At 36.9% G+C, this 19,041-nt stretch overlaps 1 protein-coding gene across 6 annotated transcripts in view; it reads right to left on the reverse strand.

Annotated features, from left to right (window-relative positions):
* C2CD3 (C2 domain containing 3 centriole elongation regulator) overlaps nucleotides 1-19,041 on the reverse strand; it is a 123,160-nt gene that overhangs the window by 98,975 nt on the left and 5,144 nt on the right. For 5 of the 6 annotated variants that reach the window (XM_087433443.1, XM_087433445.1, XM_087433444.1 and 2 more), the window contains exons 3-5: nucleotides 16,387-16,544; nucleotides 5,258-5,481; nucleotides 4,420-4,667 (exon numbers count right to left, since the gene is read on the reverse strand). In XM_087433443.1, coding sequence (XP_087289569.1) covers nucleotides 4,420-4,667; nucleotides 5,258-5,481; nucleotides 16,387-16,544 — 630 coding nt within the window. The remainder of the gene's footprint in view (nucleotides 1-4,419; nucleotides 4,668-5,257; nucleotides 5,482-16,386; nucleotides 16,545-19,041) is intronic. The other variant, XM_087433447.1, reaches the window with a different exon arrangement.

Genomic DNA, 19,041 nt, shown 5'->3' on the forward strand with positions numbered 1-19,041 from the left:
GTACATGTACCCTCTCCCAGTGATTCAAACACTCATCTAGGTATTGATGTGAAGGGATTTTGCAGATGTAATTATGGTTCCAAATCAGTCAACCTTAAGATAGGGAGATTATCTTAGTGGGGTCAAACCTTTTAAAAGCAGAGTTTTCTCTGGCTGTTTCCAGGATGTGAAGTCAGAGATTTGAAGCATGAGAAGGATTTAACGTTATCATTGCTATCTTGAAGACAGAGGGGGCCACGTGGCAAGAAATGCAGGCGGCCTCTAGGAGCTGAGAGTGCCCCTGGCTGACAGCCAGCAAGGAAATGGGACATCAGTCCTACAACTGCAAGCAACTGAATCTGTCAACAAGAATGAACTTGGAAGTGAATTTTTCCCCAGAGCTTCCAGATGAGAATTTAGCTTGGCTGACACCTTGATTTTAGCCTGTGATACCCTAAGCAGAAAATTCAACCATAACTTGCTGGACTTCTGATCCACAGAACCGTGAGCTAATAAATGGATGTTGTATTTTAAGCCATTAATTTGTACAAATTTGTTATGCAGCAATAGAAAACTAATATACCCATTAATGCCACTATCCAGGAATACTGATTGTTCACATTTTGGTATATTCCTTATAGTTTTTTTATCTATGCATACATATACCCGTATTTTATATAAATTTTTTCTTTTGTAAAAATGGTATATTATGTATACTGTTTTGTAACTTCTTTTCCACTTAACAATATGCATTAACTTTTTTCTATGTAAATAATGGCTGCACAATATTCTATTCAGAATTCATTGTATGTATTTTTGTTTTTATTTAAAAAGAAATCTCTTTGGGAATCTAGCCAGAAAATGGCTGTCTTGTTTATTCAATAAGAAAGGTTGAGGAAACCATGGTTTGCTAGTATTGAAAATTTGGCTAAAGAAGCTTGCTATGTGATAGGAAACTCTTGCCCTTCTAGTTTCTAGCTGGCACTTGGTTTTACTTGATATAGTTTAAAGTTCTTTAATGAGGTAGGCACACTCAATAAGTGCTTTATGAATAAACTGACAAGCAGTGTCAATAATAAACTTCCTTTGATTTCAGGGCCATTTAAAATAGTTATTCTACTGATACCTAAAACATTTCTAGGGAGAGAACAGCCTTGGTACTTGATGATCTAACCATACCCAACTATTTTCAATTCCTTAAACACAATACTTCCTTCGTGCTCTTGAAGCTCCGGGTATTTAACTCCATAAAAGAATTTATCTGGCAGTGTTATAATTGTCTATCTCACCCAATCAACTTCAAGACTAAGGATTGGCTCTTGTTGGTCTTTGTATCCTTGGTGCCTGGTATAGTGCCTGATACACGTCAGGTGTTTGAGAAAACGTTTTAATAAATATTTCCACTTCGGCATATATCACACATAATTGTGCGGTATCTGCTTTAGAGTCTATTTCCATTCCTTAAGGTCATGGGCTGTATCTTATTTACCATTGTAACCCCAATACTCAAAACAATGACTGACACAAAATAGTCACTCAAAAGATACTTATTAAATTGAATTGAGCTTAAAATTTTCATCTCTGTTAAATAAAAACTCCTTTGGGACTGGGGATATTTTAAGAGTAACTTAATCACTCATTTACATCTGAATGAGAATAAGTACTTAAGATAGTTTCCAAAAGCAGGTTTTAAAAAGGAAATAAACATTGAGAAAAACAAGTAGAACACATCTGAGCACAGGTGGTCCATTCACTGGCCTCCAAGTGGTTTTGTTGTTGAAACAGCCATTCTTGGAAAAGGTTTTCCAAAGTCTAAATGGCAACAAAAACACTTTATCTCCCCTCCTCAAAAGGAACCTGGTACCTACACATAAGGCATCTTCCTGGACATCAACTCAATAATCATTTCCTGAACACAAAGGAAAGGCACTTAGGTGAGTTCAGGACAAATGTTTCCCTTATTTATTTCCTACATGCTGTGGGCACAGCCCCTGCTAAACACAGGGAGGTATACAGCTTCTGGCTTTTGTTCCAACTCCTTGCTATATATTCTAAACTCCAATTCTTATAAGCAGGATGTGTAGCTAGTGTTTCATAAATACTAGCTGGGACTAATTCAGGTCTGTACCGTACCCCCTTTCCTGATATGATGTCAGTACAATGAAGACCAAGAAGAAAATCAGGTTTATGTATTTGTTATATCCCTCCCATGCTCGCAGCTCTAGACCTACTTCGTAAAGTAGTCTACTTAATCTTAGTCCTCCAGAATCTCGTGGTTGGAAGGGACCTTTAAAGATCATATCTGTCTACTTGATGATTTAATCCAATCTGTAAGAGTCCCATGAGAAGGTTTTCCAGCTGTGCTGTACCATTTCCAGTAATACAGAATTGACTACCTCTTGAAGCTATTCTTTCCCATTTTTGCACAGGTCAGACTATTAATTCAGACTGAGTCACAATCTGTCTTGTTTTATCTTTAAATCCACTGATCCTATTAACTCTTACAGAAGAGGTTGCACATTGGCAGCCTATGGGTTGTACCTGGCATATTTTGTCTTGAACAGTTGGCCAGCACGGTCTTTTTTTTTTTTTTTTAAATTTTATTTATTTATTTATTTTTTCCCCCAAAGCCCCAGTAGATAGTTGTATGTCATAGCTGCACATCCTTCTAGTTGCTGTATGTGGGACGTGGCCTCAGCGTGGCCAGAGAAGTGGTGCGTCGGTGTGCACCCGGGATCCGAACCCAGGCCGCCAGCAGCATGGCGCGTGCACCTAACCGCTAAGCCACGGGGCCGGCCCCAGCACAGTCTTGATTAAAAAAAAAAGCAGGTCTAGGTAAACAATGAACCCACAGTAGAATGAAGCAGAGGACTTCACCTTAAAGTCTAAGACAATAATGAACTGGAGCTGAGGAGCAGTTGCCCCCTTTGATAGACCAGGAGCTCCCCAACTCTGAGCCTATGTCTTCATTTTAAAATGGGGATAACAAGCCCTACCTCACTTGGTTTTTATAAGATTATGTGTATGAGGCACCTGGCATAGTAGCTAGCACATAATGAATGCTCGATACGTGGCAGCTGTTTTCTTGAGGCTAAACATCTCTTAGTGGTCCCTTCACCAGCCTAGTTACTCTCCTCAGAAGGAACTCATCTTCTTTAGATCTTTACTCTGATGTTATCTTCTTAACAAGGCCTTCCTTTGCCAACCTACGTAAAACTAACATCCCCTCCTCTCACCTTCCTTGTTGCATTTTTTCCCATTGCCATTATTACCATCTAACACTACATACTTACTTATCTAGTTTATCATTGGTCTTCCCATCTAGAATATAAGATCCATAAGGCAGGAGTTTGTGTCTTTTTTTTTTTAATTTAAACTGCTGCATCCCTTGACACCTAGAAAAGTGTCAGACATTTGATAGTTGCTGAACAAATAACTGCTTAATGAGTGAACAAATCTTCTCAAAGTCTGGTGCCCAGGTCTACATAAAATATTCCAAGTGTGAGCTGACAAGTGCCAAGTATAGTGGGACAATTTTCTTTATTATAAATGTAGCCTAGGGATGCATTCAAGATTAAAATTAATAGATTATAATCAGAGTATACTTTTTAAAAATAAGGGATCATAGACATCTCAGTTAAAAAAATATGAACAGATTCTTTCTTCATTAAAAAAAATCCTTACTAATGTGAATTATGTACCCAAATAGTTATTTAAAAGACTTTTCTGCTAATGCTGCAGATATTCTACTTTGAAAATTTTACTTGTGAGGACAGACAAATTCTGTCATGTTCTTGATCTCACAAAGAGATATATGGCTGACCATTACAGTGTAATGTGAGGTACAGCTCAATTGCTTTTATAATACTACTCCCTAACATGAGGTAATCTGATTCAGTACCTCTTTGCTTTCTTATTTCAGTCTAAGTCCTTACATAAGGACTCCTTTCTACTTCTGGTCGGCTATGAGTCATATTTAATTCCCAGGCTTAAGATCAGAAGTTGCTGTGCACTGAATGTTTCCACTGAGACCAATAGTTTTCAGAATGTGGTACAGTGGTATATGTGGTACTTATACCACTGTACAGTGGTAGTAAATGCTGCCGGTAAGACAAAACTTTCTTTGCCTTGAATTATTTGGGAAAAAATAAGGACTAATATTTTTCTATGACAAAAGCTTTCTCCCCATATCCAGGTTCATTTTAAATGGTTCCTTCCCTAAACCTACAATTATAAGCACCTAGTAATTATTTGGAAGTAACTTAGTGGTTTAATAGAGCTGCCTTTAACTGGTGAGAGCTTCTGGACTCTACTAAGATTACTCACTTTTATTTGGCTATTTAGTTCAAACAGAAGTCTTGGGTCTCTTTGTAGGCTGGATAACGAGCAGAGTAATCCCCATAAATATAACTTAGTCTCAGTTCACAAATATATACATACCTGAAAGAAGGTCCTTGGTAGGGTGGTTGCTTGAAGAAAGAACACATGAGTCACTGTGACTCTTGGCAACTGTCCTAACTTGAGGCTGGAATTCAGAACTGTTGAGAAGGAACATCTGCTTCTGTGGGGCTTTGCCTTTCAGAGTCATAGACTCTAAACTCTGTCCTGAATTAGGATGATGCTGTAGTCCAAAGAAAGAGTCCTTTATTGTATCAGAGGTCTCTGCAAAGTACAAGTGGTCCTTTCCCCTGTTTTAAAATAAAGGAAAACTTCAGCAGTATATTATCCATTATGGTAACAGTCCACTATGTCAGAGACAGAAAGTGGATCAGTGGTTTATAGTAGTGTAGCTTAGACTTTGTAAATCTTTTTCATCTCTCAAATGAAATAAATAACAGATGCTTTACCTTCTGTTGTATGGTTGTAGCTAAAGTAAGACAATGAAATAAAGAGCTCAGTGCTGAGCCTGAGACAAAGCAAATGCTTCGTAATTATTTAAAATTGAAATCTATTTCTTGCACTCCATTCTGTTTCACAAAATACTGCCTTTTTCCTCTTTTCCCTCATGGATATCTATAAGTGTGACTTAGTCATACTTATTTATCTGTACGTTGGCCTTCCCACTAGATTGTGAGCAGTCCTCAAAACCAGGAATTGTGTCTTATTAATTTCTATGCCCAGCACCTGGTACTAAACCAGGAACATAGTAAGTACTTAATACTTACTTGCAGAATGAGTGACTACCTTTAGTCTTTTACCAACCACAAATAAAATACAGAAATTATGAGTACAGTGTGACTTAGCTGACAGACTGACTGGTATTAGGTGTGGTAATTACCTTGGAGTGGTTGATCTACTACTGTTGGCTGCTAACTCTTTTCCATCAATTTTGGTGGTAGGTAGCCTATGAGGCCTTGATGGAACCAGAAACCGGGTATTGCTGGGCTCAGTATATTCTTTGAATCCCTGCTCAGATGAAAGTACATTTTCTGTCATGTCAGTGGTAGGAAGAGGATTGCAGCTGTCATAAGTTTCTGACAGAGGCTCCAGGGCAAGTGAGACCTGAAAGAGATATGTAATATATCAGAAATTTTCTTTAGCATTGATTAACTGATTTTAAGACTTCCTGCATAATATAAAATAATGGCCCCCATTCCTTATAGGATCAAGTTCAAATTCCCGCCTACCTCAGAAGCCTCATCTCTCACTGTGCTTCTCTCCTCCATCTCTCTCTCCTAGATATGCCAATTACTTAGGGTTCTCTACATGTACCTTATATTTCATTCCCTTATGCTTTTGTATATGCAATTTCCTCCAGCATTACTTCCTCTGTGAAAACTTTTTGTGTCCAGGTAGAGATGTCATGTCCATTCCCTTCTTCACATTTGTACTTACTATCTCCCCATCAATATAACCACCATTTTATTGAACACTGTAACACAGGCCAGAAGCTGTGCTAAGTTCCTCACATAGAGAAGCTCATGTGATGATTTAACTCTGTCAGGAAAGTATATTATCCTAATTTGAAGATTAAAAAAGCAGACACTTAGAGGAGGTATTTGTAACTTTTAGTGTACCATCCCGATTAGATTACGAATTCTTTGAAGGCATAGACTGTCTTACTCATTTTTCTGTGGACTAATTAGCGTAGTACACACTTAGCGTACAAGTCTAGTATGCCTAATAATGCCTAATGGTCTGATGAATGAAAGAATGACATAGCACCTTCTGTATTCTAACTGTTAGTTATTGGAAAAAAAGTAAGGCCCTACAATTCTGGGGATGGGGCAGGGTGAAGAGGGAGGAACATTAAGATGAAAGTAATCACTTGAAGTTTCCTTTATCATCTCATTCCTGTGAGTTCAGGTTCTCTATTAAAAGGCTCTCCAGGGCCGGCCCCGTGGCTTAGCAGTTAAGTGCGTGCGTTCCGCTACTGGCAGCCCGGGTTCGGATCCCGGGTGCGCACCGACTTACCGCTTGTCTGGCCACGCTGAGGCGGCGTCCCATATACAGCAACCAGCAGAATGTGCAACTATGACATACAACTATTGACTGGGGCTTGGGGAGGAGGAAAAAAAAGGAGGAGGATTGGCAATGGATGTTAGCTCAGGGCTGGTCTTCCTCAGCAAAAAGAGGAGGATCGGCATGGATGTTAGCTCAGGGCTGATCTTCCTCACACACACACACAAAAAATAAATAAAATAACATAACATAACATAACATACCATAACATAACATAAAATAAATAAAATAAAATAAAATAAAATAAAATACTCTCCAGTCCTCTGAAAAGAATAATGGAGGAATAAAAAATAAAAATAGAGCCTAAAGCAAAACTTTAGAGAAGAAATTGGAGAATATACTCTAAAAGAAAAGAATAGTGGTGTTGAAAGTTCAGTTACAATGACAGAGAAAGCAGAAGGAATTGTTTAAGCAGCCAAAGAGAGTCAAATAATGATGAACGGCCTAACACAAAAATGAAAGATTGCAGTTAAATGTTTTAAGACGTCTCTGGGAAGGTCAGTGGAATAATTTGTGCAGAGAAACTGCCAGGGCACAGACTCTATAAAACACACTTGGGTCTTGAAGAAGAGAATTTTGTTCTTGAACTGGGTAACATAAAACCCTTTAAATCTATTCATCACCAAGATTTTCTACAAAGACAAATGACAGGAACGCAGGGATCACTGTAACAGCATCACATAAAATCTTGACTGAGCAAATGCAAATGTCAGAAAGTATTCCCCTGCCATTCATCACTTGCCAGAAAGACTTCCACTGTATTCTAGAAACAAAAGAGACACTGAGAATAAAGGCTACGTCCATGGCCTTAACAATGACCTGCTGGCTGGCCACTGAGTTTTGCTTTTTCCCTAAGCAGATCTGAACCAGTCACAAAACAACTCATAGGCCTACACTACTAGCGGCCCTTGAAGAAAGAAGAAGGGTATCTGCCACACACATCTTACAATCAAAACACAGGTGCTGGCCTAACTCCTCTGTTCAATTAACAAATATTTGTTGACACTAGCTTGGTGTCAGGCTCTGTGCTACCAGCCTGCCTGAGGCAAAGAGATGAGTAAAACACGGAACCTGACCCAGAGAATCACAGTATCTTGTAGGGGAACTTAAAAAGAAGTAATTTTAATATCAAATGGTAAGTTCTGAGATAATGATGAGTACTAGCTGCTATGGGAACACTAAAGAGGAGTCTGAACTTGGGGAAGAGGTGAGGAAGAAGTGCCAGGGATGGTTTCCAGGAGTGACATATAAACATCTGAGTCCAGAATCTTAAATATGAATGAGACAGATAAGGCTGAGGGAGGTTGAAGTAAAACATTCCAGGCAGAGGGAAGAGCATGAGTCAAGCTTTGGAGGTATAAAACAAAATATTGTTCCAGCAACTCCTTCCAGTCCAAGGGATTTCCACTCCTAACTTCTCTGCTTCCACATAATGTACCCAATATACACCTACATTCATCTCCCAGATCGTCATCCTGTCCACCTCAGTCATGTTCCTCCCCAATCACAGTTCACTCTTGTGCTCACTCCTCTGCCAACCCCTTCATTGAGCCCTGTAGAACTTCTAGTTTATACAAACTACCTTACCACTTTCACTGAACATCTTTCTTAAAATGTCCCTATTTCCCCAGGTCTTTTCCAATGGAAACGACTTCTTTCACTAGCCAGGAGAAAGGAAGTTGACTTATTCCTTTCTGGTGCCATCTCCAGACCACCATTCTATCACCTAAATATATCACCTCTCTTCTGAAGCCCATGCCATCCACAAATACCATGAATATACCACATAATTCTCACATCCATAACAGAAAAACCTTACAACTTTAAGGACTCTTATCGGTCTTCTCTCAATGACTCAGGGATCTCTTTAGCACTAAGCTATGACCTACATCTATAATATCTATCAGTATCAGAGAGAGCATATTAGTATGTCTATTTTTCAGACTTATGTTGGTCAACACAGAATTTAAAATTTTTAAAAATTATTTAACAATGCTTTAAAAAATCAGATTTTATGTAAAATTTTGGATTTCTGGCTTCTGTTGAAAAATGAGAAGATTCAGCAAGGCTGGATCCCAATGCCAATGTGGCAAAAATTAGCTGGAGTAGACTAGAGGCTTTAGTCAGGGTATGTGCTCTAGTTTGCAAAGTCCCCAGCCATGTCCCAACATGAGGCAAGTGACAAAAGCTGTTTATCATCACACTTGATCTCTTTTTTGAAATTTTTATTTTCTTATAGTAAAATGGACATTTTTGTATGTGTACACTTCTATGAATTTTTTTTGTGTGTGTGTGAAGAGATCAGCCCTGTGCTAACTTCTGCCAATCCTTCTCTTTTATTTGCTGAGGAAGACTGGCCCTGGGCTAACATCCGTGCGCATCTTCCTCCACTTTATATGGGATGCCACCACAGCATGACCTGCCAAGCAGTGCGTTAGTAAGTGCCGGGATCCGAACTGGTGAACCCCGGGCCGCTGCAGCGGAGCGCGTGCACTTAACCACTTGCGCCACCGGGCTGGCCCCTACACCTCTATGAATTTTAACCTATGTATAGATGCATGTAACCACCACCATAATCAAGATATAAGATATACAACACTTCCATCACCCCAAAAAACTCACTGGTGCTTTCCCTTTGTAGTCACATCCTCTCCTCACCTCTAACCCGTAGCAACAGCTGATTTATTCTCTATTATTATAGTTTTGGCTTTTCCAGAATGTCATATAAATGGAATCAGACAGTATGTAACCTTTTGAGACAGGCTTCTTTCACTCAGCTTAATGCCTCTAAGATTCATCCATGTGGTAGTTACATGTATCAACAGTTCATGCCTTCTTATTGGCTTAGTAGTATCCTATTGTTAATATGGCTTATCACATTGACTGATTTTCAAATACTGAAATAGCCCTGCATTACTGGTATAAACCTCACTTGGTCATGGTGTAACTATTCTTTTTATATACAGCTAGACCCAACTCGCCAATATTTTGTTGAGGATTTTTAGGACTAGGTTTATTTTTAGGTCTAGGTCTTGTACTGTCCTTCTCAGTTTTGATAACAAGGTGGTACAGGCCTCATAAAATAAACTGAGAAATATTTTCTCCTCTTCTATTTTCTGGAAAAGTGTGTAAAACTGGTGCTATTTCTTTTTTAAATGTTTGGAAGAATTCACCGGTGAAATGATCTCGGCCTGGAGATTTCCTTTTTGGAAAGTTTTAACAATTGACACAGATAAAAATAACTCTCTGATAGCTGTATTTATTTAATGTATCAATGACACTTTGATGTGAGTGAAAAACTTTTGGATGAGATGCTGATGACAAATCATCAAGGAAATGGTATTTCTTTGAACTGAGAAAAATCTTGAAAAGTTTATTAAAGACTGATGACAAAGGATGATGCTCCTGCAATGGTCTTTGTTGACAATGGACTTGTTTCAAAATTTAAATCCAGAGTGGCAACATTTTGCTAAGACACAGAACCATAAACCTATTCAGTGTCTTGTTTACTTTGTCTAAAAAGCTAAAAGTCAAGGCTTGCCTGGTGGTGTAGTGGTTAAGTTCACATGCTCCACTCCGGCAGCCTGGGGTTTACAGGTTCGAATCCCTTGCAGGCTCGAATCCTGGGCGCAGACCTACATACTACTCATCAAGCCATACTGTGGCGGCATCCCACATATAACACAGAGGAAGACTGGCAACAGATGTTAGCTCAGGGCCAATCTCCCTCACCAACAAAAAAAAAACAAAACTAAAAGTCAAACAACACATGTATATAATTAACATATGATTTTAATAAACTCCTGTGGTCAATGTTTTGATTGATAAACTGGACAAGCAGTATGGCAGCCTGTTATTACTGCATGACTATTAGGTGGCTTAGTGCTGGGTGTGGTGTTAAATAAATGTTTTTGAGCTTGAGTTAAAAGAAATCTCCTGGTGGGCTGGCCCCGTGGCTTAGCGGTCAAGTGCGTGCACTCCGCTGCTGGCGGGTTCGGATCCCGGGCGCGCACCGACGCACCGCTTCTCCGGCCATGCTGAGGCCGCGTCCCACATACAGCAACTAGAAGGATGTGCAACTGTGACATACAACTATCTACTGGGGCTTTGGGGAAAAAAAATAAATAAATAAAATTAAAAAAAAAAAAAAAAAGAAATCTCCTGGTTTATGTTTTCCAAGGAGAAATGCTAGCCTCAGATCACCAGCAGATACTGATCAAACATACGGCTATTTTAATTGACATTACAGACTATACAAACAATTCAATTACTTACCTGCATGTGCATTCACAAGGAACCATATGATATGTGATTCAATTTATTCATTTCTTGATGACTGTTTCTTTGGGGAATTTATTTGGCAAAGAATGATCTGTCCTACTTTTCTATATTTTTCTATGCTGAAATAGGATTTCCAGAAATAAAATTGACGGCATGAAATACATTACTAAAATTGTAGAGCTAAAGACCGATATTCCAAAAAGATTTTTTTGACTTCAAACTTTATGGAAACCAACACAGTTCAATTTACCTTTCTCAATTTATACTGAAAGTATAACATATGGAGGTTAATGCAGTGCAGTACAATACTTAGGATTAAATATGTTTGAAAATCTTAAATTTTACAAACATTTTAGGAGTAATACTGTAATTGTCAAAAACTATTGTGCCAAGATTCTACCTCTGGAAATACCCATGTTTGTGAACGGTTATTTTCTGTTACGAAACTGAGTAAAAACTAAATCTTACTCTTTAACGGTTTAAAAATGAATGCTGTAATGCCCATCAAATACAAAATATCTGGTATTGATAACTTGGTACAGAATAAAATTGTCAAGTTTCTAGCCAAATCAAAGGAATGGATTTTAAAAGAAAAAAACATATAATTATTCTTGTTTTCCAGTTTCCATGTAGAAATAATCATATATATGTAGATATTATGTTACATGCTTATATAATAGTATAAGTTTGGTATTTTTAAAAATTCTATTATGTTTTTGGCAGTTGATTTTTCTTACAGCCAGCTGGCTTGACTCATTTGTTATTTTTGACTTCTGATCTACACCAATAATGGAATATAACAAAGTTTCCTCTCTCAGTCAACTTGGTTCTAATGATCTTTACTGTCAATCTACTCTGAACACCCTCCAGCCACCTTGGCCCTTATTATCATTTACAGCTGTTCAAACTCCATAATAATAGTTTCCCTTTAGTACCTATGTCATAATAACAGACCAAAAGAAAAAAAAAAGTGATTATCCCAACATATACAGAGAAAACATTTGATAAAATGCAATATTCATTCATAATAAAATCGCTTAGAAAACTTGGAAAAAGAGGTAACTTTCTCATTGATAAAGGACATGTATGAAAAACCTGCATCTAACACATCATATTTAACAGTGAAAGACCAAAAGCTTTCCTCCTATGAACAAGAACAAGGTAAAGATATCTGTTCTCTATTCAACACTGGAGTGGAGATCTTAGTCAGTGTACTAAGGCAAGAAAACAGAAATAAAAGGCATAAAGATTAGTAAAGAAGTAAAACTGTCTTTATCCACAGATGACATAATTATCTATATAGAAAATTTTTAGGAGTCAACAAAAAGCATCAATACTTTTGGATAAATTTAACAAAATATGTGACAGACCTGCATGCTGCAAACTACAAAACACCGCAGAGAGAAATTAAAGAAGACCCAAACAAATGGAGAAATATACCATGCTCAGGTATTAGAAGACTCAATATTACTAAGAAGTCAATTCTCCCCAATTTGATTAATACATTCTACAGAATCTGAATAAAAATCCCAGAAAGCTTTTTTGTAGAAATTGACAAGCTGATTCTAAAATTTATATGGAAATGCAAAGGACTTAGGGACTTAGAATAATTTTCAAAAAGAACAAACTAGAGAGCTCAAACTATCTGATTTCAAGATTTACAATAAAGCTTCAGTAACACAGTAATATTATCCTAAGAGTAGAAACATAGATCAATGGAACAAAATAGACAGTCCAGAAACAGACCCACACATATGTAATCAATTAACTTTGTATAAAGATTCCAACATAATTTAATGGATAATCTTTTTAATAAATGGTGCTAGAACAAGTGGATGCACTTATAGGAAAAAATCAATTCTGACCTTACTTCATACTATACATAAAAACTAACTAGACACGAATTATACCTAAATGTAAATGCTAAAACTATGAAAATTTTAGAGGAAAACACCGGAGAAAATCTTTACAACCTTGGAGTACAGAAAGATTTCTTAGCTAGGACACAAAAAGCACAAACCATAAAAGGTAAAAATCGATAAATCTGATTTAATTAAAAGAAAACCTCTGCTCTTCAAAGGACACCATTAAGAAAATTAAAAGACAAGTAACAGGCTGAGAAAGTAATTCCATATATATATAGCAACCTACATACATCCCAAATATAAAAAAAGCTCTTAAAACTAAAAAAGATAACTCATTTTAAAAATGGGCAAAAGACTTGAACAGACATTTCACAAAAGTAGATCAGGGGTTGGTACATTTTTCTTATGAAGGAGCCAGAGAGTTAATATTTTAGGCTTTGCATGCCATACAGTCTATCATAATCATTCAACTCTGCTGCTGTAGCATGAGAGCTGCCACAGACCACACATAAATGAATGAGTGTGGCTGTGCTCTAATAAAACTATTTACAAATACAGGTGGTGAGCCAGATTTGCCTTGGGGGTTCTAGTCTGTGAATCCCTGAAGAAGACAGAATGGCCAAAATGCCCATGAAAAAATACTCAACATATTAATTATCAGGAAATGCAAACCAAAACTTCAGTGAGATATCAGTACTCACTAGAATGATAAAAATGAAAAAGACTAACCTCACCAAGTGCTGGCAAGGATGTGAAGCAACTAGAATGATTATACTGCTGATGGGAAAGTAAAGTTATACAACCACTTAGAAAACAGTTTGGCAGCTTCTTAAAAAGTTAAATATACACTTACCATATGATTCAGCAATTCCACTCCTGGGTATTTTCCCAAGAGAAATAAAAACAAATGTTCACACAATGAGTTTCGAATAGAATTTGTAATAGGGAAAGAGGAAAAAACCCAAATGTCTACCAACCAGCAAATGGATAAAAAATGGTGGAATATCCATACAATGGAGCACAACTCTGCAAAAGGAAACTACTAATACACAAAGAAATATGGATGAATCTCTAAAATTGGCTGCTTTTACTTATTCTATTAATATTTCTTAACCTGAGCGAGGAGTCAATGAGTATTCACTGTATAGTTATTTTCAAATCTTATACATATAAGATATTCTTTTGCATATCTATTCCTATTTAATAAATACCAAAAAAAAGTTAAATGAAATAAAATGTATAGTGCCTAACATGGTAGGCAGGCATACAATAAATATTGATAAAAAAGTTATTAGCATGAACTCCTTCAATTCTGTCCATCTCAAAATGTCTCTCCTCTTTTCTCCTGGTTATAATTCTTCCATTCCAAAGGTAACTCTATCAGTTGTGTTCATGATAGAAACTCATTCCCATCTAATTCTCTTCATGACCTTACTTGCTCAATTATCCTCTTTTACTTTCAATCTCTCTAGTCACTTGCTTTTCTCTTTGGTCTACAAAACAAATCTGGTCTCCTATACTCCAAAAAAGAGGTCAGCAGATTTATTCTGTGAAGGGGCAGAAAGTCAATATTCTAGGCTTTACTGTAAATTCTTCTTTTTAAAACAACCCTTTAAAAATGTAAAAACCATTTTTAGTTAAAAGGCCAGATTTGGTCCACTGGGCAGTTTGCCAACCTTTGTTCTAGTATCAACAAACTTCTCAATTCTGCTACCCACTATCAATACTACCCTCTTAAATTCAAGTAAATTTGGCATGTCCCTGCCACGTGCCTAAGCACCATGTTAAGTGTTTCCTTATTTTTTCATCTTATTTAATCCCTGCAACAATGCTAGGAGGTAAAAATTTTAGTATCCTCATTTTACAAAATAGGATAGCAAAGCTCAGAAAGTATAATGAATACCAGAATTGTTTTTGTAACCACCTTCTCCATGTCCAAGTCTAGTGCTAGTTCTGTTAGATCACACGACCTTGTCCCTCTCTTCACTGCCATTTATTTGGGATACAGAAATCACTAATTGTTACCTCTACTTTTCTACTGTAATTACTACTTATTTTCTTATTCCATAATCTTTCAAAATCTGACTTCTGCCTCCAATGCTCTATCAAAACAATTCTCCAACAAACCCAATGACACTTAAATAAAAGCCACATAAGTATTATTGTATCAACTGACATTTAAAGATGAAAAAAAAAATGATGCAGCCACTTTAAAAAACAATCTGGCACTTCCTCAAAATTGAACATAGTTACCATATGACCACAATTCTATTCCTAGGGATATACCCAAGAGAACTGAAAACATATGTTCACAAAAACTTGTACAAAAATGTTCATATTAGCATTATTCACAACAGTCAAAAAGTGAAAACAATCCAAATGTCCATCAACTGAAGAACAGATAAACAACATGTGGCACATCCATAGAATGGAATATTAGTCAGCCATAATAAGGAATGAAGTACTGATTCACACTACAACATGGATGAACCTTGAAAACATTATGCTAAGTGAAAGAAGCTAGTCACAAAAGGCCACATAGTATATTATTTCATTTATACGAAATGTCCAGAAAGTAGATTAGTGGTTGCCAGGGGCTGGGGAAGGGTGAAAAGGGGAATGATTGCTAACAGGTATAGTGTTTCTTTTTGGGGTGATAAAATGCTCTGAAATTAGACAGTGTGATGGTTGTACAATCTTGTGAATATACTATAAACCACTGAATAGTATACTTTAAAAGGGTGAATTTTCTGGCATGTGAATTATATCTTAACTTCTACGGGGCTAGCCTGGTGGCGCAGCAGATAAGTACACACGCTCCGCTGTGGCAGCCCTGGGTTCACAAGTTCGGATCCCAGGCACGAACTGACACAGTGCTTGTCAGGCCATGCTGTGGTGGTGTCCCATATAAAGTAGAAGAAGACGGGCATGGATGTTAGCCCAGCGCCAATCTTCCTTAGCAAAATGAGAAGGATTGGCGACGGATGTTAGCTCAGGGCTAATCTTCCTCACACACACACAAAAAAAACAACTTGTGAAACTTCTCAGAGATTTGAACACTCAGCATTCTTTAGGAAGCACTCCCAAGAGTCTTCCTCAGAAAGGGACCTGTCTATGTTCTTTCCCACCATCCTGTAGATATTTATAGCATAATTCATATACTACTGTGTTCTACTTACTACTTTTTTCTATTTCCTCCTATATGACTTTGGAAAACTAAATGAAAGGACCATCTCGCATCTCTGTATCCTAAGTTAGTGGCAAATAACAGTGTATCAAAAAAATGTAGGCTGAATCAATGAATGAATACATCAAAGACACCACCTGCATGAGTCAAAAAGCAATTACTGCTTGGCACTATATTAGGAGCAGTGGGAAAAACAAAGTAGAAAACATTGTCCTGGCTCCCAGGGAATCTAGAACTAAAAGGAAGGGAAAATAAAGGAAGATGATTAATACAAAAATTTGGAGACTATGTAGGATTATAACTGAACAATGATTATGTAATTAATGTTGTTATGAATTTAATAAAGAGTACAGAGAAGAATGAGCGCAGTAGGAGCTGTGAAGGACTCTTGGACTTGAGATGAGCAGTAAAGCACTAAGAGGACTTGGATAAGAGGAAAACAGAGGTACGTTACAGTCTTTGGGTAAAAACATGAGCAAAGGCATGAGAGTTATGTGGGTAAAAACATGAGCAAAGGCATGGGAGTCATGTGCCTATCCATTCTACAAACAGACAACTACTTTGGCCCAAAAAAGTTTTATTCTATGCAGCAAAGAATTAAAATACTTTTACCTGGAGTTCTCCTAGTTTCTTAGATGTTGGTGAAACAATGGTAAAAAATCCATTGATCTGATGGGTTGGAGAAAGCTGGGCTAGTCCACTGATCTGAACTTTACCAACTGGAAGATGATCAAGTTTGGTGATTACTTCCAGCACCAGCACAGCCATATCTAATCAAAAACAATTACAACATACACAGATATTTTTCATTTACTTTTATTTATTTATCTTGCAAGTGGGCAGAGGGGTATACCTTAGAAAACTTTTTTACTCAAAAAAATCATTCTGTTTTCAAATAAACCACACACTTATCATATCATTCTGGGGGTGGGGAGGAGTGAACTCAAGATCAAAAGAACAATAAAGTTTTAAAGAAGAACAATGACAAATACCTCACATGGAGAAAAAAATTACATCGAATAAAAATATTTAGCATACCAAGTATTTGATTAGGAAAATCCCTTTAAAAGAGTATTTTTTTTTTAACATTTGGCAAGAACTCAGGCTTTGGTTTTGAAATATAAAAGCAACAATTCTCAGTTCTTTTATTCTCACCATTTCTAGTCTTGAATGGGACAAAGGGCTTCTCTTATATAGACACATGGGTCAGTCTCTGCCTCCCAGGAGTATCTAATTGCTTACTCCTGTTATATCTGGAGCATTGAAATACTGAGAGCATTTGGAACTAAGAGGAATGGAAACAAATTCCTTAACTGTATTCTTCAATTAGCTGCTTAAACTTAATACCTTCATGGTCATAACTTACAGCAGGAGAAATAAATGCACACATAGGGAATCTGAGATTATTTCAGGACAGTATAACTTCTGAATATTTTCTTACCAAAGTTGAGAAAATGGTTCATTTTCACCATTTGCTCAAAACTGTAGTGAAAAGAGTATAGGACTTATAATTAGAAGAACTGTGATTGTGTCGTGGCTCCAATATTCACAAGCTACTTCTGTGTAAGCCACAGTTGTCTGTAAAATAGGCATCATAATACCCATATCATGGCTGTGTGAGGAATGGGGGTATTGCAAGTAAAACATGTAGCACAGTGTCCTCTGACATGACAGTTGCTTAATGGTTGTTCTATGACTTTAGGCAAATTAGTTAACATATCACAGTCCCTGTCTTACCTACTCATGGAATTTATCTGAAAATCATATGAGCTAACAGATAAAAGTACTCTGTAGACTATAAAATGATGTACATATGTAGAATAAAGGAAATGTACCAACATTTGTTGGCTATTTACTAACAGCCAGGCTCTTCCATGTCTCATTAATTCTCCTAACAACTCTATGATACAGTTGTTTCTGTTTCCAGTTGAGGATAACACAGGCTCAGAGACTTCATGTAACACTCCTAAGTTCACCCAGCTTTAAAGTGACAAAACTAGGCTTACACTCAGTTCTATCCAACTATTAAGTACACTACTCCATGCTGCTCCATTATTCATTACTTCTAGGGAGAAAAAACTTAACTCCTAATAGACTTCTGACCTCTATCCTTCACTTTTACTGTGGAATTAGAATCCCTATTGTCTTTCATGTTCCTATTAATCGAATCCTACCTGATTAAAGAGACGCAAAAATCAAGTGGTGAGGCTCAGTAAAGTATCCTCATTTTCTTAGTTTCTACTCTAACCTTCCCATGCTCCAAACATTTTCAGGGCTGCTATTTCCCATAAAGAGATAAAAAGTAAGGCAGGAAAGATGTAGAGAGTATGAGGCATACCTCAGAATCCTATAATCCCTCTACTTGCTGAGGCAGTATGGCTTAGCAGAAACACTAACGATCTTGGAGTCAGAGCATCCCTCAAATTAGGGTTGGTGTTAGGGTGACTTTGGCTAAGTCACTTTTAACTCTGAAACTCAAATTCATCACCTAGAAAATGAGGATAATACCCACTGCAAATACACAAGGTCCACAGCATGCATTCTAGTACTTCCCAGTGGCTTCCTCTTATTCCTTCTACTGTATTTTCACTATCCTTAAACAAAAAGTTTTTAAAGATTTAAAATGTAAAGATTTTTTCATTAATTAAAAAAATCTTTCTGTACTTAACGTGTTTTTGTAATTGCCCTAACTTCCGTTCACAATAAGATGGAACAGATACAAAGAAATGAGTAAAATAAACCACCCTACCTACTTCACAGGGTCATTTTAAATATCAAATAAAATGATGGACTTGAAAGTATTTTATAAACTGTAAAATGCTCCACAGTTTCCTTGTTTCTATATATTATTTTTATCTGAGGAATTCATAAAATCTCTGTTTTACTGCCTCCCTCTTTCCAACCTGGATCAATTCATGTTTTATGCTAATATGTGACAATATATTCATTAGTTTACTTTATACATTTCATTTTCTTTTAAATGAACTATGCATACAAAAGAGTACATAAAAGAATAATAATAAAACAAATACCTACCACATAGCTTAAGAAATACTGATACTTCTTCCAAGTTTTCAGTTAGAGCACACACTTGTGTGAACTGTTTGACCTCTTGTGTCTTCATTTTCTAATATATGTATCACATTCATGTCCATAGCTATCACTTACAAAGTTCACCTCATCTGTCCTGTATTCAAATCCTACGTTCTCCAAGGCTTCTTTCCTAACTAGAATCATGAAATTTGAGTACTGGGCCATTTGGTAATT

This window comes from Ceratotherium simum, chromosome 7 (genome assembly GCF_057802395.1).
Source record: "Ceratotherium simum simum isolate JZ-2026a chromosome 7, ASM5780239v1, whole genome shotgun sequence".
Lineage (NCBI taxonomy): Eukaryota > Metazoa > Chordata > Mammalia > Perissodactyla > Rhinocerotidae > Ceratotherium > Ceratotherium simum.